The 24,617-nt window shown below is 34.1% G+C and overlaps 1 protein-coding gene across 2 annotated transcripts in view; it reads left to right on the top strand.

Annotated features, from left to right (window-relative positions):
• Positions 1 to 24,391, top strand: part of PSMD14 (proteasome 26S subunit, non-ATPase 14) — a 49,108-nt gene extending 24,717 nt beyond the window's left edge. For both annotated transcript variants that reach the window (XM_068407689.1, XM_068407688.1), the window contains exons 6-12: positions 696 to 766; positions 1,722 to 1,872; positions 14,472 to 14,579; positions 17,887 to 17,961; positions 20,295 to 20,420; positions 21,698 to 21,760; positions 23,966 to 24,391. In XM_068407689.1, the coding sequence (XP_068263790.1) occupies positions 696 to 766; positions 1,722 to 1,872; positions 14,472 to 14,579; positions 17,887 to 17,961; positions 20,295 to 20,420; positions 21,698 to 21,760; positions 23,966 to 24,064 (693 nt within the window). In that variant the 3' untranslated portion in view covers positions 24,065 to 24,391. The remainder of the gene's footprint in view (positions 1 to 695; positions 767 to 1,721; positions 1,873 to 14,471; positions 14,580 to 17,886; positions 17,962 to 20,294; positions 20,421 to 21,697; positions 21,761 to 23,965) is intronic.
• Positions 24,392 to 24,617: the final 226 nt, after the last annotated feature.

The raw sequence follows: 24,617 nt of genomic DNA, 5'->3' as shown, positions 1-24,617 counted from the left end.
ATTGTGATGGTGCTATAGATATACTTCAGACTTGCTCTCTTTGACAGATCTTACAGTGGCATGTCTCTTCAATGATATTTTTGTGATGTGAAAAAGATGATGGATTTTAATTTTGAGTAAGAATATTCACTTTATGAAGAGATATTTTAAAGAGGTGATGAGCCAATGGATATAATTGGAATTTATGATGCTTTTTTTGTTAAAAGCAGCACGGATCCTTTTGTAACTCAGAGCTGCACGTCAATGAAATTTTCAAATTCGTTTGTCCTGAGTTTATTCTATGCATGTGCATAGTATAAGTAGAATCTGAAAAAAGCCAGTATGCAATATTTATCTTGAATAAAACCTTTAGAGCTAGACTTGTGAGAAACAACAGGCCAGGGTTTGCAGAACAAAAAGAGGAAGAGAAGATGAATTCCTCTGCCTGTTTAATCATGTTTACTCATAGCAGAGATGACTTAAATAGCAATTCAAAATCTTCTTTCAGCATTTTAAAAACCACATTGAAATAGATTTATAAAAATTGTATTTTACGTTTAAGGGTGTTCTATCAAGTAGTTCTAAAGTAGCTGGGTTGCCCTTTTAAACAGATGCTTATGGATGGTGTTTAAATTTTTGTTTGTAGAAAGTAACAAGTTAAAAGATAATATTGCTTTATGAACATCTATATGATTTTTGTCTGTCATCTACATCAGGGTGTCAGTGTGGAGGCAGTTGATCCTGTATTTCAAGCAAAAATGTTGGATATGCTGAAACAGACGGGAAGGTAAGTCACCCTAGAGAGGGCTGACAGTAACAAGTGCATGTTGTTTAGAAGAAACAGCTGGCTTTCCACAAAGTAGTGATCTAGGGGCTATTAATATATTGAAAAAGAAATAATTGGCCCATAAATCAGGTGAGTAGCCTAGCATGTAATTCAGTCCACCTCATGCATTTCAATTGTCAGGAGATTGTCACTCATGTTAAACCTACAGCTTTGATTGTTGCACAGAAAGATTAGAATGCTGCTCAGTCTAGTATAGGCAGTTACTAGACAGTACCTTCTTAAAAGATTGATTTTTTGATTTCTTTTAATTAAGATAAGATTAGAAAGTTGTAGCTTATTTATGAGAAATGTTAATGAAAAGAAAGGTAAAATAATTTTATAGAAGATCCTAGTATTTAAACAAATTTTTATTTTAGTCCTGCCTCTCAACAGTTGTCGTCTGCTTGCTCAAATTCTTTTACTGTGGGAAAAACTTCAAAATTAATGTTAGCAAAAGGCTCAGCAGCTGAACAGAACAGTGCAAATTGCTTTTTGACTGAGTTCCTAGTTCTACTGCTGGTTTAATTGATATTTAATCCCTTCCCACCGTTGGTTCCCGTTGTCCATGTCTGAAATGGACTTTCTGCCACGAAAATTCAACCCTCGACGCCAAGGAGTTAAAGAGTAGATGTTTACTCAAGTGCTGAAAGGGTAAAAACTGGTTCAGGGAAGGTGTGGTAACAGGGTGAAAAACTGAAAGCATGATCTACCACTGCTAATGTGCATCCCTTAATGATAGCCCTCTTTTGTCACATTTATTCATGTCCATGTTTTCGCCATACTATGGTGAGCAATTTAAATATTTCTAATGGTGTTTTTTTCACAGCTCATCCTAATTTATACCCTGGTACATTACTATTTCTTTCTGTCTTACGTGTTTTTGTTTTTAAGAATCTCGATGTCCTCTTTGTTTCAGACCTGAGATGGTAGTCGGTTGGTATCATAGTCACCCTGGCTTTGGCTGTTGGTTGTCTGGTGTAGATATCAATACTCAGCAGAGCTTTGAAGCCTTATCAGAAAGAGCTGTTGCTGTGGTGGTGGATCCCATCCAGAGTGTAAAAGGAAAGGTATAGTAGGCTTGCTTTTTTTTTTTTTTTAAGGTACTTAGGTCTAAGATTTGATACAGAAGCACTGTAAATACGTGTTAGTTCTAGATTTTTGGGGGCCCATTCTGCATTAAAAAAAAAAAAAAAAAATAAAAATTTCTCATTGTAAATGAAAAGATCGTTTTTAGTTTATTCTGCATCTTACATCAGTAGTCCTTAAACAGGCTGGAAGTCTTTGATATTGTCAGTACACGTAACCAATCATAATCCTCCTTTAATATTTTGCTATTCGGGTGTCACTCAACATGTTTGCAACTAATAATCCAAGTATACATTGTTTCAGATATTATATTTTAGCCACAAAATGTAAGATCAATTACTAACAGATTGGAATAGGTTCAGCCCCTTAACGTGGGTACTAACTAAAAAGGCATTGATTTATAGGCGTTGCATATGATGGCTTTTAGTATCGTTTCTATTCCAAATGTTTTGGGCAATAAAACTTTACGGAAGACTTGGTATCAAGCATTTGAGTTTTTGAGAAGTGTGCAGATAAATGATTAAGTATGTTAAATGATTATGAAAAGAGATTAACTTGGAAAACATATTGGGTTATAGTTGTCCTTTGTTGAAATCTCTTTTGTTCTTGTTTAGTTCTCTTTTTATTTCTTTCTAGCCCCATATGCCATTTTCCTATTTCCTGCCTCATGACAGCAGGGAGCAGCTCTATTATCACCTTCACAGAGCTGTCTGCAAATGTGAGAGGCAATTCGATTTTGCTCAACCACAGGGAGAGTGGATTAGAAAAACCACAGAACGTACAGAAATTGGCTAGGTGGTTTACTGCTTTAAAATACTGCTGAGGTGTTTTGTTTGAGCATGCACTCCCATTGTATTGTAGAATAATTATTGAAATGAGTCATGCTATATATGGATGATATTAATGTAAATTTATAAATATTTTAAGTGTTCATCTTCTGTAAAGCTGTAGTATCATATTTCCTGTGAGACAGTTCATATTAAAACTACTAAACAATTCCACTAAGGGTTTCCTTAATTTCATAATAGAATATTCTGAAGCTACAGATGCATTTTCAGTTGGTTTTGGTTTGTTTTTTTTTTTTTCCAATTCTAATTTTTTTTATAGCAAATTTGTTTATGTAACAGGCAATTGAAAAATTAATAGTTTCTGGTTATTTGGAAGCTATTAGACAACTCAATCAATTTTTCTCCCTTTTAAATTGCATAAAGAGTAGAAAAAAAATTTAGGTAGTTTTTGTGGGGAAAAAAAAAGATTCAGTAGAATATTTAATTACTCCTGAATTATTTTTTCTAGAACATTTTCCTTCTGCTTTTTCTTATTTTCCCACTCCAGTAGAAATATAGCAATAGTATTCTTTTTATTTTTTAAAAATGTAATTTTCAGGACTATACTAGTAATTAATTTAGACCTCACTAGCTATTAAATCTGTTAAGGAGAAAAGCCTCTGTATAAGTCATACTACTGTTATACCACACTTGCTCACTAAGAGCTTTTTTTTTAATAATTTTTTGCCACTCTTGTTTGACACAGGTGTCATCTTTGAGGGTCTTTGTTCTCTTCAAGAAAATAATCTTTGGCATATTTATTTTGAATGTGAATAAATTTTTGCCCATCTAAACATTTCTGGAATTTTTGTCTACCTAAACATTTCTCAATTACAGCTCTTCTTATGGCATTGGTGCCAGTACTTGAGATCACTGGAAGTCTTGTAATGTTTGTTTTTCATACGTGTCTAGCTGCTGCAGTCATATTAAATTACATTCTCAGATTTCACATTAAAAAAGAAGTTTACATCTGTCATGTTTCTGGCAAGTGCATCCTTAAAAGCTTAGAAATAGAAAGAATCCCCCAAATTATGAATACCACTTCTAATTAATTTCTTTATTTTGGGGGTGAGATTGGGCTATGGAATGTGTATGACTTTTATGATTCTGGTTGGCAAGATCACTTATATTAAAATGTATTTTGGTTTTAGATGAACTGAGAGAAGAACAGATATATTAGAGTTCAAGGGGATTTCTTAGGACAGGTTTGACTGTTTCATGTTCATGGCTGCCTTAGTATGGCATCCAGTGCCTCTTCGTATGTTAGACAACTTGAGCTAAGCCTGTTTCAGGGAAGTACCTGCTTTTTTGCTGGTGTAGTAGCCACTCTACTGGTGGGCTTTTGCTTGTGTATGTAGCTATATGAGTCCAACATCGTTACACATTATACCTTTTACTAGCATAACTGTCTGGCAAAACATTATAGTGAATGTGTGGCACAGGAGATTTTAATATGATGTGTTTTGACTGAGATTAGATATATTGAAAAACAAAGTCCAAAATAACACATTAGCTAATTTTAAACCTGCCTCAGGGCAGGTCCATGCCCATATAAATTGCTATGGCTTATAGTCAGTGAAGCAGTTGTGGTTGTGCTAGTGAGGAATAACCAGGGCAGGGATTATTTCATATGTCAGGAAGTTGAAATGAATTCTGATGAGGAGCCTTAGGTTCACCTTGACTAGCTAAAGCATTAAAAAGCAGTTTGCCCTGTCACTGGTAGAAAGCGAAAACTTGTTAACTTCTTTGTTAGCTGTCCTTGTCTGGATACACATGTTCCAAACACCTAGTAGGACAGGGGTGGGTGATTGCAATTTAAAGGTAAGAATACATATAATTTTCATCAGTAAAAAAAAAGTCATTTTATGTCTTATTAAAGCCAATGAGCAAAAATAAAAAGTTGTATAAAATCCTTATATAAAAATAAACCCTCATATAGATCTGTGGATTAAATGCCAACTTCTTTAATGACCATTTTAGGACTGGGATATTATTACATAAATATAGTAGGACACATGAAAAACAAGTAACTCTAAATACTGATCTTATTACTTTACATACATATTCTTGCACACGCAGTATGGTTTTTCATGACTGTGTACCATATATTGCAATTTTTATGCTAATAATGTTCTAGCTGTCTGTAAAATAAACTTAACAGATCAGTGAATTTTAACTGAAGGTCAATGTTATCAGAACCCAGAGAGAAAAAGCTTTATGTTTTGGCTTTTTTTTTTCAATTGATTTCTATGAATGAAGTCAAAATAAACATCTTGAAATATGGCCAGTGGAGCAACCTGGTTAGCTGTTGCTTCATCTTGTACTTACTAATAAACCTTTCTTTTACCCCCTCCAGTTTTCCAGTCTGTGCAATGGAACTTGTAATACATATTTAGAATATTCCACAGCAGCAGTAATTTCATTAAAGATCTGGAATAAAGCTAAATATTGACATTTCATATTTATTTCCAACATACATTTTGAAATGTCTCTACAAGAACTATATACCTTTGCCAAATGTTAAAAATAAATTTTTTGGGGGCCTTAACTTAGCAGCTGTTCCTCACCTCTTAAGGAAAATATAACTACACTAAACCCACTTTAACATAGTATCTTTAACTCCACAAGCATTAACTTACTGTGTTGCACTCATATATGTTAAATTAAGGAAAAAATGGTGTTTTCTTTAACTCCACAAGCATTAACTTACTCTGTTGCACTCATATATCTTAAATTAAGAAAAAAACGGTGTTTTCTTTTCTGAACTGTTTTAAACTGTAAACTTTAAACGTTTATTATAAAAAAAGTCACCATTTAAAATTATTTGTTTTTCTGAGGCAGTTCACTGGTTTCCCTTGATTAATAATTGCTGGCATAAAGATTGGTAAAACGTACAAAATTGCCAGAAGTCCGTTTTATACATCTGAAGTTTGGCAGTTGTGGTGTTTAGAGGGATATGTAGCAAAATCTCTTATTCATACAGCAAAATTTCATATCTGTTGTACCATAAATTTTCCTAGCAAGGCACTGTAGGAAGTATTTGTAGGAAGACCTGTTGGTTTATGTCAAAAATCTTTTTTTCAGTTGTTTGCTGAGGAAAAGACTTGTCTTTGTGATAACTTTTTATAAATTCTACTTTGCATGTTAATCACATCCTGACAGATAAAACCAAATATGCTATGCATCTTAAGCTCATGCATAAATCATATCCTGCCACTTTCATAAAAGAGGTTTTTGCTATGGTATTTTATCCATACCTTAATCTCATTCAGAGAGTACCAGGAGGAAAAAACATGTACATTTGGGTAGCCAGGTAAATCAAAATAACTCCAGTTGTAAGTGATCTCAGGAGATCATCTAGTCCAGCGTTGTGCGGAGCACAGTGTCAACGTTGAGTTTAGACTAGCTCGCTTAGGGTTTCGTCCACTTGAGTCTTGAACTGCAACAGCCTCATGGGAATACTTGTTCCAATACTTTATTATTCTTGCGGTTAGGGTTTTTTTTCCGCTTGTGTACAGTCAGCAGCTCCCCATTTCAGTTTATTACTCCTGTCTCCTGCCATATACATCATTGAAGAACATTGTTCTGTGGTCTGAGTAACCTCTCCTGGAATTGGAAGGTTTGATACTTCAAAGAGTAGCCAGAATGTGGGCTGTAGTCTAAAACCACTTTGTTCAAGCAGTTTATTTTCGGTGGAAGTTGTAAATTGCTTTCTTTTGTTCAATTTATGAGATCTTTAGAATTCTATTCTAAAAGGAGTAACAAATGTGATGAGCTTTATCATTTGGTTTTTTTTACTTATTTTTAAAGTGTGAAAAAAATTGTTCTTATCATGCTCCTAGAAGTCCCCAAAAGGGACAGTTATACTGTATGTTTAAAAGAAAATAAAAAAGGTATTATTTGTCTTAAAATAGCTATTATCTGGGGGGAGAGAGAAAGATGCTGGTTTCATCCTGCTTGTACAAATGAAGAGCTGAGGAGAAGAAAGCTTAGCTGAGTTGCTGCTGGAGGTCTGTAGCAAAGTTGTGTCTGTCCAAAGCCAAGGTCATCTTGAGCAAGGTGAAGGTCTCAAAGTCCTTTTGAGCTGTTAACAAAGAAAAATACTGGTTTTAAATATTCAAATTTCTGTTTAGAATGATAAAGCATTCTATGCCTATTGTAAAAGTGTGGTGGCTCAAATACTATGCTTTGAAATTTTGTAGCATTCCAGCATGGTTTTAATTCTTATTGGGCTAATGAGATTTTGTTCATTTTTCAAAAAGGACAAAATTTATGTAGGCATAGGATAAAATGCCACTGCAAAAGCAATAGATCATATGGTTGAATAGAGTTTTGTTTTTCATTTGCTGGATGACCTGTTCGGGCAACCTCTTCCATAAAACACTCCTCTTCCTCTTTTTTTTTTCCCATTGGTACTTCTAAATCTAGGTGACAACCTGTGTGTAATTAGTTGTGTATATGAGCAATATGGTTTTGTTAATACCCGATTTCAGGTTTTAACTCTTCAGAGTAATAGATGGTCATTTTGTTGAATGCTAACCATAAGAATAGCTATTTGCAAATAGTTTTGATCTCTTCTGCTACTTTTATGTTCCAGTTTAGATTAAATTTTCTGTGCACTACACTATCTCAGTTTGGTGACATGTGGGGAAAGGCAGCTGAACTCCTTTTCTGAAACAGTTGTTGTCTTGCAGATCCTCCCAATTTACCAAGATAAATATGTATGTGAATGGCTTTATAACTTGGTAATTACTCAATAGTCTAAAAGAGCGAAACCAAAAGCAGACAGACATTTAACAATTACTCTTCTGAATGTTGGAATTACCATGTAGCCTCAAGAATTTTCTTCAGCTGAACACTGGTTTTCTGAAAGAGCACAAGTTTTCAGACTTGCATTCTTTTATCAGAGTGCTATTATTTTTCCTATGTATCTGTCCTTTTCCCTCGTTTGTTTGAATTAACCACAGGACTGGAGGAGGTCGTGACTGTTTTAAGAAGGAAAAAAAAAAAAGGCAATCCTTAAAATGAGATGTGTGGAGACACCCGTGTAATGCCTGAAACTTGAAATTTAAAATGCCCATTAAGAATTAAGTTTGTGAGAACTTGAAGTAGATTGGAGCCACCTAACAAGATTTTCTTTATATACCCAACTCCCACTCCCTACTTCATGCATTTGTCTTAATAACTTTTACTGTAATAAATCTTCTCTAGACACAAGTGAATTCAACAGTCATTAGGGTACAGCTTGAAAGTACTAATTAAAGACAGCTAAACAAAACAGTAAATTGACTATATTGTCATTACTGCTTTGGTGACATGCCTGTTTATTGTGAATTATTATGCAGATAATATTTTACAATAAAATATATTAAAACATGTGATACCTACAATTTTATGTCAGAACCTTTTATACTTGGAACAACTTTCATTATTAGAACTGGACTTGCTAACACTTCTATTGTAAAGGGAAAAATTCTAAAATAGAGAAGTTAAGTTTACAATGTGTAATTTTGGTTGAAATTTCAAGGGTACATTTATGTACATTTTGTACAACATTGTCTAGGTCATTTAGATACTTTTACAGTACTGTGGTATTTCTTAATGTTGACTGAACAGAGCATTTGGTGCAGTAACCTGCGTATCAGAGATGAAAGCATCCTAATTTGATCTAGGCAAGAACCAGGTTTCTACAGGAGCATGATCTGGAGAATAAGGAAGTAGATACATTTGTGCTGTGTTTGATTACTGTTGATTCAATAATGATTGATGCCCTTTTTCCTGAAGAATCACATTTGTAAAAGATGAATTGCATCTACACTACAGTGTAGGCCACTCGGTGTTTTTAGTTCAGGGTGTGTTTTTCTAAACTTAGGCATAAACTACTAAGTATTGAACTGTTTTATTACTGCCAGTACACCACTGTTTTGTTACTGTTTTGTCTGAAAACCATCAGTTTTTATAGTAGTTGCATGTATTAAGAATAATATATTTTGCATATTTTGCTTCCTAATTTTTTTAATGGGATGCCAAAGCTGTTAATATCAATTTTGCTCTTTTAAAATTTGTTATGCAACGTCCTTTGGACTTGCTGCGATTTAATTAAGCGATGTATGTTTACCTACTAAACCATTTACATAGGTTACTTCAGTTCATGCCCTTCCTTAAAACAAAAAAAGTTCCAAGAAGACTTTTTGTTGAAAAGTATTAAATGTTTAATTTCCTTTTGCCATGATGGATGTAGAATAGTCCATTATCTTCATTAAGGCATATAGCTTTAAAACTTGGGGCTTTGCTACTTAGGAGTTATGGATGCATGCCCTCACTTGTCAAGATGAATGTATTATACTGTAGTTCTCTCCCCTCCCAGTATGGATATTCAAGTTGTACTGCGGATTTGACCACAAGTAAGCAATTCTCTAAGGATAGAGAAGGAAAATGCACATACTCCTAGGAATATATTTTCTGGAGCTAAAATTGACATTTTATAAATAATTTCCATGTTGCAAACTTCAAACTCACAATCACAGCAATTCAGTGATATGCATTTGGCATGAGTCAGTTTCAGTTCTTAGTGCTTTTCATTGGAAATGGCATAAAAAGTAAGATTTCTTTGAATTTTTTATGTTGTGGGCTTACAGGGGACAGAAGATGTTCTTCACTTGTAGTTGTCTAACAGTGCATGGCAGCATAAATAACGAAATGGTCATAAACCCAAGCTGCACTTCTCCGGTCACATGTTCCATTTCATTTTTAAAGAATCTAGAAACAAACTAAGCAGTTGATAACAGGTCAGTTGCAGGTGATAAAAGAGATTTTAGATGGGACATTACTTCTTTTTCCACACCTGGCATAACCACATCATATCCTTCACAGAGTTGTCTTTAAGCACTGGTGTGTTTGTTCATAAACATATGGCATAAACAATGCGTCGCTATTTGAATTCCAAGGACACAATACATTCTTAAAGATAGTCACCATATGTCATAGATCCTTCACTGGAAAAAATATTGATGTCAGAATTTTTTTCAATTTAAACAAAAATGCTGACTAATTTCTAACTGAACTTTACCATTAAAATATAGTGGGTCTTGTAAAACCAGACTGTTTCTTTCAATATTGCTTGTAGATTTGATATTGGAGGGATTTAATAGAATCAAGTGTATAAAGTACTCTTGAAATTCTCTTAAATTTTTTTTTAAATACCCCACAAAGTTATGAAGACTGCTTTAGAAAAAGTGGTAATATATATGTATGGCATTCACATTCTCAGAAGAAACTAAAATAAGTCTGGCTACCTACTAAGCATCCTAAATTTTAATGAAGACATTATTTTTAATGACTATGTGCAGACTGTAAAAGGCCAGATTTTTATCTAGTTAGCAATTGTCTAGCAAAAAGTCCAGCGCTTGTCTTAGGTTGTGAATAACTATGAAACATATTAATTATAGCTATCCTCAAATTTATTAAGTACAGTGAAGATACCTGTAAATTCTGCTTCTAAAAATACATTATGCAGGCTCTAGTGTGGGTTGTTGACCCCAGGGAAATGCTTAAAAAATGCTGTATAGTTATTGTTTTTTAGATTATTATGCTTTTTGAAGCTAAGACAGATGTACAAAAAGATGCAGTTTTTATTTTGTATTGGCAGCTTCCAAATATTTAGTATCTATTTCCAAGAGCTGCAATTAGTAAAGCATCCATGGTACTGAAATCCACGCATCCCACAAGCTAATTATATTTGCAAGGTCAGATTGAATACATATTTTCAGAAAAATAAAGGGTTATATAAATGTGTCTTCTACTTGGCTGTTATATCACAGTTTGTTGATCTGGAGTATAATGTGTACAATTCACAAATTTGTCTGATAACAGAAAGTGGTGTGTGATTGTGTTTATTTTACTAACCAGTATATTCACAGCAATCACTTCCAAATATCTCTCCAGTAAAGATGTGTTAATTACAAAACAGACAAGGTCTTCTATTATATTAAAGCTACTAACAAGAAGACAGCAGGAATCACACATGTAAATAGCATCATCAACCCCTATTTTAGTCCTCTGTTTTGATCTGTGAGTTGCGCATAGACCAAAGGTGCTATTAAAGACTCAGTATATGAAATAGGCAGCATTATATGAACAAAATTTATTCAACAAGAAAACAGACCTTTAACATGAATTTAACAAGCCTGATAAATTATAAACTCTCATATGCTGCAGATTCATGCAGTGATAATAAACAAAAAAGGAAAGTAAGAGGTTTCCTTAAGCTAGCCAAACTGCTAATGGTTTTGTTATAAGCTGTCTGCTGTTGAAATGACCTCTGAAAAGTCTGAACACACTTGTACTAGGAAAAATTAAACGGTCCGAGTGGTGAAAGAGTTGCACTATGGAAGTGCATTTAGAAAAAAAAAAATCTACCTTCACGTTTCTGGAAAATATCCCACGGGCTTAGACTTTTGTTTAACTTTTCTATGTCTTTACAGAAAGGGAATTTAGAATGAAGCTTAGAAACTGTAGCTTTTGCTGAAACAGTGCGTGCTGCAGTAGGTAATTTAAGTACAATGAAAGCTTAAAATTTTTGTGTGAGAAATAGTGACTTCTTACAACAAAAATCTAAGTAACTGAGTGGGGTTTTGTGCTGCTTTTAATTAATCCTTAGAGGTTCTTTGTTCAAAATACCATGTCTAAAGTTTCCATCATAGAATATGGGGTGACCACATTGCTGTCATCTAATTGCATCATGCTGTACTTCAAAATACACAAATGTAGAGAAGGGACCGGCTTGTACACACCTCCAAGTGCTCACTGGGGCTTTTGTCTTGAATCTTACTGTGGCGTAATTAACACCTATTTCACCCATTGCTCATTAGTACACTGGACGTTAATGAGTCTATTTATTTTGATATAATTCTCTAAAGGAGGACTGATTAGTGCTCACTGTGAAAAAAGCTATTATATATCATAGAAATTAATATGTAGGATTTATTGTTGTATTTATGTTTTTATTGCGTATTAGGTCTAAATTTAGCCTCCAGGTTGTTGAGCATGTTAGTTTCTTTAAGATGGTTGCTATAGCGATAGCAGCAAATTCCTTTAATCTTAGTGTAGTTAAAGTATTTAGTTACCATTGGTCGTCACAGTGCAACTGAGACGAGAAATACCATTCACACACGTACTTTTTTTACCCCTCTGAGATTGTAAAAATTGCAATTTTATCCCTTTTTAAAGCTTAATATTTGTGATTTGTGGTCTTAATATTTCATACCACTTACTGTTAAGACTGATACTTGTTCTACGTAGGAAATACTTGCATTTCGTTCCTTCAGGAGGACAGATAGAGTGGGCAGTCCTTTCCCACGCAGGTAGTACCTGAAACAACGAAAATTACTTCTGGTCAGAATTAAGATGCTAGAGTAATGTTCAGTATCACTCAGAAATATGTTAGCAGCTGATTCTCATGTTTTAATGTGAAATTTATCCAAGCATAACCTTAAGAACACCAACTGAAATGTTGAATTTATCAAAACCAAGTTTAATCAGTTTTTTATCTTAGGTTTTCTTTTTATTTTACATGACTCAAGTCTCAAAACAAATCCATGCTGGGCAGTGCCATTTGTTCTTGGATAAGCTCAACGTTGTCTAGTGAAGTTTTCAGTTAAACTCAGATCTAGAATTGTGGCTGTTAGTAAGTTGTAAAGCAAGTTCATGTTTCTTGCTCCTCACAGTAAATTTTTACTTGCTTTGTTTTTTTCCCCCTTATCTAGCTAGTCTCTGGAGAACATGTGATGTGGATTTTTTTTTTTGCTTTGCTTGACTTTTTAATTTATACTGCCTGTTTGTTATGGTTGAGCATTTCCAGGTGTTCATAAATTAGAGCATCTGGTTAAAATGGAACACAGAGAGATATATACAAAAGCTTGTCACAAGTGTTTTGAGATAGAGAAAAATCTGATAGTGATAAAAAAGAAAAAACACAATTATTTTGTATGTTACCACAAAGAATATATAGATGTGTAGAAACTGTTTCAGATCTTTTTTGAGAATAAAGGGTTTTTTTAAAATGTAGTTCCTTTTTTGTAGCATTATTATCAGATGGCATGCTTCTGCTGCATATTAAGTCTGAATTGTGTTTTGGTTTTATTATTGTTCAGAAAAAATTGTCACTGTTAACTTACTTTAATTGGGTCACAACCTAACATTTTCAATAAAGAAGATTTTTTTGTACGTTTTCTGCATGTGGTTTTAAGACCTGACATATGCAGATGGATCTGGCCAGTCAGCCGAGAGTCCAGGCAAGAGCCCTTGGTGGCACTGAGTCACTCGCCACGACTGAAATAGTTGGGTCTCAAAAGTAAATACAGCAGGTGATGAGTTATTAGGCTTTTTCAGTTTACACTTCCATAATTTTTTTTTTGTAATAAGTAATTATTACTATATGCCAATTAATTTTATTTCCACATGAATGACCTCAGTGTTTATATTGTACTCCAAATAAATTGCATATGTATTTAGTTATTAATATTTGTGTAGATGGAGAGGAAAATTCTAGAACAACGTGGGAGACGATGTCACTTTCTCTGTGACAGTGGTTGATTTCTTGTTTGTTCAACATAAAAAGATTTGATTCAGGTCTAATTTCTCAAAATATCAAACTAGCCATATAAATGCATCTGTTGTTGTCCAACCCATAGTATGGAGAGGAAGAGAATAAAAATGATTGTAGATAAGCTGCTAAAAGGTGATTTAAACTGTTTAGTTTAATGAACTAGAATAACTCTTCAAACATATACAGACAAGATGCCTGCAAAGTATGCCTCGTACTATTTCTGTGGATGTACGTGCACTGGTCCAGTTAAAAGACTGAGGCCTAAAGGAGAAATCTTATCTGGCAGTTACGAGTCTGTAATGGCGAGTCCCCAGTAAGGTGGGTTTGAGCGTATTGTTGGTACATCCTCAGTTCTGTTTCACCTCACGTAGGTGTTGGATAGAGCTGTGGGTTTTATTGTATGGGGCCATGAAATCCTATTTCCAAAGATTTTCTTAGACAAATTCAGCACAGGACAGAATAAAAATTTGGAATGGTTTTACTTTATTTGCAATGAAATAGCACTGAATACTACCTGTCGTGTACCTTTAAATCATAAATGACCTTGGTTTTCTTTTACTCTGTTTTTCACTCCTGAGCATGACAGTGACAAGGACTTTTTAATCCATCAGACAGTTTATAGACCCTTTTGTAGTCACAAGAAGCAAAAAGCATCTGACTAGAAGGGAATACATGGGGCAAGTTCCTTGCTGGCTATAATTTTGTTGTCATTTCAAGTATTGTGGTAGTATAATTGATGTGACAGGACTGGGCTTTAGACTCAGTCCCTTAGCTTGTGCTCACTTTCTGTTTTAGTCTCTCTCTGTCATTCATTTTGATTGGATAAGATTTAGGTGACAAACATATGCATACCTTTGAAGCTTAGAGTAAGCGTACGTAAAAATCCAACGTTTTATGATGATATCGTGTATATAAAACTTACAGCTCCATGGAAAAGGCAATAATTGGTGTCACCTTACAATACAAGGTAGCGTAGTGTGCTGATAGCATAGCCAGCAGGAGGCTCTTTTTTATTAATATTATAATTAAATGATTTTCTGGATAAAGGCCAAAAACAGATGAGAGTTGATTGTGCCTTGTCCACTGTTGCTTGGCACTATTAGTTGCATTTTCTAAAAAGAATTGACTTGACATCTTGTTTTTACAGGTTGTTATTGATGCCTTCAGATTGATCAATGCTAATATGATGGTCTTGGGACATGAACCAAGACAAACAACTTCAAATCTGGGTCACTTAAACAAGCCATCTATCCAGGTAAACCCAGTGTTGATAGTCCTGTAAATTGCAAGATTAATTCAGCAATTTTCGGGAAATGTACCTAAAACCAGTAAGCTACGAATTGTTTATTGTTCTCTCTATAGCATTTTTCTGCATGCATTTATAACTGACGTGATTCATGAATGGAGTTAGATACGTGAAGGGTTTAAAACTAAGCCCTAAATTAGCTACCTAAGTGTGAATGCATGTGTAAGTATATATTGCAAAGGTTAAAGTACGGATTTATGGAAATGCAAACTTTTAAAAGTGACAATTGATGTCATACCATGTGATGCAAGATAGGTACTGTTTTCAATACTGCAATTTAAAAACTGCTTATTAACATCTCTGCTTTCCTAAAGATAAATTATTCTGAAGCAAATTGTGGAAAAAGTTCCCTCTTCATTAATAATCTTGTCTTTCTACTGTATGCTTATATAGGTTCTTGCTTAATATGTAGTCTAGATTTAACCTTCTATTATGTCTTAAATAATTAATCTCTGATTTTTATATAGTGCAGTAATTTGCTGGAAAAATGGTGGAGTAGGACATTCAGTGGATAAATAGGATGTTTGATCAGCTTCAACTGTAATGTTTCTTTTGAGTACGTTGTCTTACATTTCTTTGCGAGCATTTGTGAAACATAATATACAAAGTTTGATTTCTGAAGTTGACTTTCAATAGTAAAACAAAAATGTTGGTCTTCAACGAAGCAAACCTTTATTTTGAGAAATAGCTTCTGTCCTGAAACAAGTGTCCTCTGGAGTGATTAATGCTTTCATCTGTGTCGTTCTTCTGCCTCAATGGTTTTTCCTTTTAAAAGGCACGTGCACGTGCAACCATAAAGCCTACTTCATGCTCTTCTGATCCATTACTTGAACAATGAAAGTGATATTTACTAGAAAAACATCCAAGAAAAAGACCGTACACTAGTCATAGTAGAACCGAAATAAGGGCTAAGCTTCTGCTGTGAGAGACCTGTCCTTTGGGAGTTACTAGATCACCATACCCCTGTCTTTCAAAAGATCATTTGGTTTTTATTCCTAATGCATTGAAACCCTTTACTATTTATAAAAATGCTAGCCAAAGAAATCAGACAATTAAAGAGTGTCTGCTTCAGGAGGTTGTTGTGTTTTACTTTTGATTTTTTTTGAATCAGTAAAAACTGCGAACTATAATGAGTATGAAATAAGCAGCTAATACTGTTGATTTGATATAGGCAAGCCCATGCTTGCATGTTTCAGGGCTTTTCTAACTGGGCTTTTCTGGACTGTGTGTAATGACCTCCCTTGTAAACCCCTGTAGTATTGTTCATCTTCATTATTTTAAGATCACTGCCACTACAGCATGGCATGTTTTGGCCATGGGAGTTTTGGGTTTCTGTTGTTAGAGTGGATATTTTTTGTTTGTGTTGTTTTTTTGCAGGTTGGTAGTGAGCTGTTGCAAATGTCACTGTTAAGCTAAAAATCTCTAAATGATACTCTGTTCTTAAAACTGCAAGGGCTCTTGCAGTGTTGTTTTGCTTTTATTCTAAGGTTATCAATAAAACTGACCCAGTTGAGGTCAGCAGCAAACTTAATATTGATTTCAGCTGGGCTAGAAGCAGTGGTTCTAAGACATTCCTTAAAATCTCAGGAATAAGGATAGCATGTGGCTTGACTTCATTCTTTTTTTGTGTTTTTTCTTGTGTTCCCTTATCAACAGCTTTTTTACTTGCTCTCTGTGCATCTAATTTGTAAGGCTTGTTGGAATGATGGTTTCCATTTGAAACAAAACACACGAATAACAAGCTTTGCTTTAAAGTGTTTTATGGGTTTTAATTTAACCTGTTGCAGTGGCTAAACTACAACTACTCTTCAGGTTTGAAGTGGAACGATTGTTTACCTTTTACATTTCTCCACTCTTTAAAAGAGTGATTTGTGAAGGGGAGAGGAAAAAGAGGATAGTGGGAGGAGGCAAAGATGTTTGTCAACTTTTAGGAGCTTTAGAAAACTTCCTAAATCTACAAATGAGTTTAAACACAAACCCCAAAACCTCTTACGCAATCATTTTCAGTGGGATAAGAAAATGGTAGTGGAAACTACTTATTGCTAATAGTTACAACCATAAATTATTTTATTGATGATAAAACTCATATTTTACAATTTTAATTCTAATAAGTGCCACAAGTAATGGTTATGTGTAACTGCTGCTTCTTGTAAATGTAATCATTCAAGTAGTTTTGTATCTTTGTGTATGTGTTTGCAAAAGAAATCTGTTTAAAATGCATGTATGAGAACATTTTCAGCTTTCATACAGATAATTTTGGAATGCTGAAATATTAAGTTGCATAAGATGCAAATACACATTCATTCTCTATAGCTCTAAAGAATATATTTAAACGTAAATATGTGGAATGATTGAAACATAAGAAATATTTACCACTAATTCTGCATATTTTATGTATGATTTATCTCATTTCTAAATGTATACTTCATATGTAAAATTTTATTTGAAAAATAGACAATTTTAGTTGTGATGAGGATTTATCATAGAATTTTCTTAACCCCCTCATACCTCCCCAAATACTAATCCAACTCACCCTTAAGTCATAAATGTAAAAAAAAATTGTGGTGCATATAAGCAAAATAGAAGATACATGTATATAGGTGTCACTTAACCTAATCTCAGTCAATCAGATTGTGATGTACAAGTTTAAGGACAAATTTGTAAAGGGCATAACTATAATGAGAAAGGCTTTTTTTCATTTAAAGTTAAAGAAAATTAGCTTTAATATCCAAGGTTAATTTAATGCACATAGTCTAACAGATAATTGACGTGTTTAATCACTGCTTCAGCTACTCTCTTTGTATTGTACCTTAGAGAATGAACTTGGGAAAGTTGTCAGGGGTTGTAAATAAATAGCCTACATTCTTTTGTTTGTAACAGAAAGTGCCTTATATTTTAGTAGAAGTGATAACTGAATTTATTGAGAGAGGAAGGATTTGAGAGAAATATGTTTGTGCATATGTATTGGTCAAATGTTTTCAGGCAGTTACCAATTTTTCCTATGATAGTTGTGTGAAAAAATACGTGGTTTAGAAATAAAACTATAACTGTCAGTTAATGAACACTGAAAGAGAAGTAGGAACAGGTATATTTACTTGATACCTACTTATAGTCTCTGTACATTTGTTTCTTTGTGGTTTTTCTTTTATTAAGTGATATTTGAAGATGGCTGTATTTAAATGAACGCTTCCCTTCTAATATTTCTTCATTTCAGTGGCGGATAATTTTTATGCAAACTTTTCCCTGAATTTTACAGGCACTAATTCATGGACTAAACAGACATTACTATTCCATCACCATCAACTACAGGAAGAATGAACTAGAACAGAAGGTAATTGTTTTTGCTTTTATTCAGAGGACAATGACACTATATAAACTATTAAATATTTGTGACAATATTCTGATTTCAACTGCTGATACTTTCAGCAGTTGTTTTAACTCTCCTGGAGTTAGATGGCTTCTCTTCCGGAAAGCACTTAGATGTGTAGTCATGATGATGAAACTTTTCAAAACCACATTCTAATATTCATATAAATAGACATTTTTGTCCACATGTTTTATGGAAAGTCCTCATGCTGTTCTCCACACTTAACAGGTTTGTGCAAAGTTTCAAGTTTTCAGTGATGAAGCTGAAAGATGTACTAGTTGCCTTAGGTTTTCACAGGCTGGAATTCAAGAAGCTAGAAGACTTTATTTTGCAAAACAGAATTGTATAACCAAGGAATCTCAGGGTTTTATTGGCTATATCACTTTGACAGAAGGTGATTCCAGTTGGTATAAATGGAGCTCCCCAACTCTTCACTGAATGTCAGGAAGTAGTGAGGTCCCGCATTTACAGAAAAAATATTATTCAGTTACTGACAACAAATATTGTCAGTTACTTTTGTATCAAACTTTCTCAGTTACAAGTAAAATCTAGCTTGACAGTCTCGACCAGGAAAACAAACAGGAAAAAAAAAAGAAAAAAGCATATTTATCAGCTACAGAAGTTAATTCTTGAGAAGCCAGATGGTCTGCTCAGTTATGCCTATGTATGGCCTTGTTAGGGTTATGAATTGGTCTCCGAGTTGGAGTTTATGATTAAATGGTCGGAATAGTTTTGTCACTTAATTTTGACATTTAGAGGGCTAGAAGTAATACGAAAACACGATTTTGAATAATGGAAGAATATGCAGGCAAATCAGGGAGCTGAATTTGTGGAATGCATAACTCTCTTTAGGACGGTATCAGACTTTCAAGACCTCACTGTTACTGAAGAGAGTAACTTAGATTCAGCAAAACCAGCTCTCTCAGGAAATGTCCGTGAAGCTTCCAGAGGTTATTGTTTCTGTTCGAATACAACAGCATGGCCAAATCCAGCCTTTTCTGAAGTTCCAAGTGTGTATTTTCTTTAATGGCTTTACATATGTAAGTTATTACCTTTGCAAGTAGGAGAATAATCTTGACCGAGTGAGGGAAACTTTAATCTGTGAGGCAGCAACTGTCTCCACATGTCTTTTGTAAGGCAGGTTCATACATATCTCAAACCCCCCTCTTGGTGGTGGTGATCTGTTGTCTCCATCTGTAGTAAGAAGAGTACATGTATTAGATGAGGAGCCCATCACACCAAGCCATAATCTGAAAACCCAAATAGCCTAGCTAAGCTGTCCATATGCAATTTGCCTGCAGCTCCTTCTGTCAGTAACTGAGATCTTGCTAAGACAAATTATGACACAAACTTTCAACTCAGTTCATATGTTCCAAAGCCAGGTTTCTTTGGAAGCTGTGCACAGGATGAAACAGGCACTTCTATTCAGGTGATAGCAATTACAGGGCTTATGGGTTCTCAGAGATGCCTGTAGTAAAGGTTCACAAATTGAAGGCGAGCTGGAACTGTTGGCTGAAAGGGTCCTCCCTGCAGTCCTCAAGCGTGCAGGAAATCCACAAAATACGCTTGCTTTATTAATGAAAATCAGGTAATTGCCTTTGTAGCTATTCCTTCACTCTTTTAAGAATTACATCAGAGTATCAAGTAAAATATTTCAAATATTTCTAATAGTCCCCACATTTGTCACCATCAAAACTCTGCATCACTTTATCATGTTGGTTTTAGGGCTGTTTACTTTGTAGGAGGACAAACACACACAAGTCATGCTTTGGTTGCTTTTGAAGTTCACTTCATCATAACTGTGGCAGCTGCTTGCATACAGTTCAGGATAATCAGTGAAGCCTAAATAACTACTTCATACATTTAATCCAAGCATTAAATTTTTTTTTCAACTTCGTCAGAGGCCAGAAACTTCAACCATTCCTTATTTGGCAGCTAAAATATTCATCATTCTGTTAGCTCTCCTACAATGCAATTGTGCATTCTCAACCTACAGCAAAAATAAAAAAATTACAAAAGAAAAACCTAAGTATTCCTGCCAAAGTAAATGTGACCCTGGTTTCCATGCGTCATTTTCATATTTAGGGTTCAAGAAGTTTGATCTTTAAAAACTTATGCAAAATATATCATCTGACCTAGCAGAATAGTTCATTATTGTATTTCCTGTATTTAAACATTAAGATCAATAATTTTTTAAATTACATTCTTACTATTATAAATCATCTTTTTGTCAGAGATCTTCGTAGTGTTATGAATGTATTTGACGATGAATGCTTTAAAGAGGTTTTGTTTTGCAGATGTTGCTAAATTTGCATAAGAAGAGTTGGATGGAAGGTTTGACACTTCAGGACTACAGTGAACATTGCAAACTCAATGAAACAGTAGTGAAGGAGATGTTAGAATTAGCTAAGAATTATAACAAGGTATTCATATCCCATAATAACAGTATAACTGTAGCTGTGTTTATGAAGTGAAGAAATTTATTACTTAATTCCGGAGGTAAGAAGTTGATTATCACAGGCTTTTTTCAGAATGACTTATAAGGACTAGACTATAAGAACAAAACAATCATTTCAGGAACTTTTTTGGACCTTGGTGGTTATTTGATTTGTATAACCTGTTTTCAACAACTTTCTTGGGATTAGGCACAAGTGTGGCTTTAACGCCCTTGTGGAGACTGTTTCTTATTAATCAACTATGTGTCATTTCTGTGTGAAGTTGCCTAGTAGCTCTTCAGGCTTTGCCACCCGGCTTGTTGCCTTAAACTAGCAAAGCATTTAATTACATGTTTTGCTTTGAAATGTGAGTAATCACATCAGTTTTGTATTTTTTACTTAGTTAAGAGAATATAAGATTCCTGTAGATTAAAATAAGCAGTTGATTGTATTCTTTATTCCTTCAGTCAAGGACTACTTGACTGGTATAATAGAATAAAGGTTGTTTATCTGTAGCATTCCAGCAGATAGATAGTAAGTATTTAGCAGACATTCTAGACCCCAATTCAATGTTATTTTTAGATAAAGAAATTATTGGTGTTGTAGAGAAGGAGGAATCACAGTTATTTGTACAGTTTTAGTACTGGGACTTAACACTTAGAAGCATTTTTTATAAATACTAGATCTCAAGAAGCACTCTTAGTAAGCATGTCAGTCATCCTGGATGAGTGCTATTTTTTTAACTTCTTGGAAGTCCTTAAAAACAAAATTCAATATTACATTCACTAGTTAAGCTAGTGGATTTACTTTTTAAAGACACTGTGTTTGAAGGCAACAGAACATTGTAAAAATGTATTAAAATAAGAGACTTTAAACAGTATAAAAATTTACTGAGATCAAACCTCCAGTAGTTGAAACGATGTAGGTAACACTATTTTTGGTTCTGCTTTACTAGTTTAACTATCTTAAACTATCTTTAACTATTGATACCGCTCATTTAAGGTTTTTGCTTAAAAACAGTTTTGTAAATATCTGACAATAAAACCATTCATGAATATTTGCCTTGATCTTTTGCACTAACACTTAGTAATTAAAACCACGTCTGCTGAAAAGCTGAAGTACCTTTCCTTTTGACTTTCTGAAATGTGTTGCTGTTTGATTTTTTTTTTTCTTTGAGAAATAAAATTATATTTTGAGAATCTTGTGGCTTGGGGAAAAAGTAAATGAAATCTGAAACACTGACCTTTTCTGTGTTTCTTTCACAGGCTGTTGAAGAAGAAGATAAGATGACACCTGAACAGCTGGCAATAAAAAATGTTGGCAAGCAGGTGAGGTGTGATGAATTACAGTGAAGTGGAATGATATGCTTCGTTCATTCTAAATATTATTTTTTTTACATGTGCGTAGGTGACTTTAGTTCTACGTGCAAGATATTCTCAATGCTCGAAGTAATGAATTTATTTTTGCTGAAGATTGTTGTGTAAGGAACAAGGCTTTTGACTCTAGGCAATCAGCAGAGTATCTGCAAGTTGTGTTCTACATGCGTTTGTATTACGTGGTGAGGAGCAGTGCTAAGATTTGGTAGTTTTTATTTTTCTTTTTTTTTTTTTTAAACTTCTTTCCAAGAAGAGGCATAAAGATATCCAAATCTGTGTCAGAGAAGCCAAAACTGTGGAGACTTTTAAAAAACAGTAATACTTGAAAAAAGGTAGGAGTGTTGTTTATACATTATCATGGCTAAAGAGACAGCTCACCCCTATCCTCAGTTCATGAACACACTGTCAGTGCTTAGCTCCAATCCACGTGTATGCAAGTAAGCTGCCTTGCTTTGTATTGCTGTTTGAAGGAAGACAGTTTAGGACCATAGCTGAAACTGTAAACACACACTCAATTCATTCTGTCCTTTGCAATGTCAGGATATAGTGTCTTTATGGAACACTCGACAGAAAACTATTTCTACACTTGATTTCAACAAAAAGGTTGAGGAAATGCACTTTGGTGAGGGAGAGGAGAGCAAAACAAGTTTGTAAGAGGTTGCGTTCAAATTAAAGAAGGGCGATGGAAACAAGAAACAGCTTTAAAAATATCCAGTGTGTCCTTAAAGAACCAGTATGTATTGTATTGCTAGTAGAAGTAGAAGAATTTAAAGGATTCTGCATTGCTCTTATGTGTCAGCTTCTAGCAGCTATGTCGTAACACATCTGCACTATTGTTCAGTCACTTGTGTATTTCTGTAGCATCCAGAACAATGGAGTTTATGCCCACCTACACATACATAAATATATATACAAAATGAAACACGTAAGAAAGGTTGTATTTTAAGGGTTATGATGTCATTTCAAGCAGAACTTGAGCTTCACTAGTTGTTTAAATCATTACACTTACGTGGAAAAAAAATCTATTTTGGTATAGTTCTTTGAAAAGAAAATAAATTTGATAAAATTATTAAGTATTCTTTAAATTACAAAATGGTTCAGTTAAGTAATTTCCATGTGTTTTTTTATGCAACTTATATAAAAAGCTTTGTAAACAAACAGCTGCTTACAATACAGATATTATGTTATTAGGTTGCATAATTTGCTAGGAACAGAGAGAATATTGGAGAACTGTATAATCTTTGAAAATGAGTTATTTAAGAAGGACGGCTTATACAGATTTTTGTAGTACACTTTTATGTGAACTTAGATGGGTTAATTAGATTTTGACAACAATTCTTTTTTAAAAAAGTTAAAATTCCTACACGATTGTCTTCCATATTTTAACTTCTTTGCACACAAGAATGCTACAATAATACTACAACAAAGTCTAGAGATGTTTTTAAAATGTGTCTGATAATTTTGCAGCATTTGAAGATTAATTACGTAATCTCAATTCTGAAACTGAAGAAGTGCATGAGTATGGTTTTCAACTAGAAATAATCTTATTGTTCTGTGCAGATGCCCACAAATGCCCACATCAATTGAGTAATAGTGTGTGTGGATGTGTATTTTCAGAACACTGCTCAGGCTTAACATTCAATTTTTCGGAACATTTGAACATAGGATTGTGCATTTTTTTCATTTTTATGGGTATAAATATGCTAATTTTCTTGCAGTCAACACAACTATTCAAAGGCTCTGTTAGATCGTGCTTGAGTCTTTACAGGATTAGAACACACATTTGTACAAATATCTGAAAACAAATTGCAACGTGCCAGAACTAAGATTAAAATATTGGCCTTAGTGAGATGCATGGTAAATTCCACATATTATGTGTTGTCCTTAAAACTCACAGCTGTCATGGTTACTCTTCAGGTGCTGGATAGAAATTTACTTCCTAAACCTTTCCTCAAGTTATCTGGGTGATAGTATGGACTAATAAAATCTTATTCATGGAAATTCAGTCATTTGCTAGGTCTTGTTAGAATAGAAGATTTAGGAGCATTACTGGCCTGTGTTCCTTAACTCACAATCATCTTAAATAGACCCAAAGTAAATTAAATCCTTCAGAGATGAGTTTCAGTCATTTCTCTCATGGCATCCTTTGTATTTCAGGACCCCAAACGTCATTTAGAAGAGCATGTGGATGTGCTGATGACCTCAAACATTGTCCAGTGTTTAGCTGCTATGTTGGATACAGTTGTATTTAAATAACCGATTTACTGTTTGTGATGCTTTCTGTGTATATTTGTTTATTGGTTCTAATACTCACAAAACAGAGACTGCTGGGGCTATATTTCGTTAAACAGAGACATCTGACTTCCTTTGCAATGTAAGTGCAGCACTATAACACCTTTCAGTCTCTAATTGTGCAGTTGCTTCAGTTTCTTCATGTCAGGGTCTTTACAGATTCCAAAGCATTCAAGAACACAACATGGGCAAAAATGTATTACATTTTCATTTAATATTTGGGGGAAAAAAATCAGTAGTACATATATATTTTGATTGTTGCAACATAATAAAAATACATTTACAAACCTGTCTTAAGTTCTGGAAGGCCTTTTTTGAGAAAGGGTGGCGGGAATTAACAGTGTAGGAAAAGTGTTGGTAAAGGTTTGTTTTTATATACTGTAAAACTACTGAGATATTAATTGCTAGGACAGCAAAAATTTTCTCATGAAATTTGGCCCCCATTGATTACCAGATACTCTCATTGACATTAAAAAAAAAAATAAAAAATTGTTGTAGCAGTGAATTCTGAGGATGT

This window comes from Nyctibius grandis, chromosome 9 (assembly GCF_013368605.1).
Source record: "Nyctibius grandis isolate bNycGra1 chromosome 9, bNycGra1.pri, whole genome shotgun sequence".
In the NCBI taxonomy this organism is placed as follows: Eukaryota; Metazoa; Chordata; class Aves; order Nyctibiiformes; family Nyctibiidae; genus Nyctibius; species Nyctibius grandis.
Note: the sequence above shows the minus strand (reverse complement) of the source record. Positions and strands in the feature narration are given on the sequence as shown.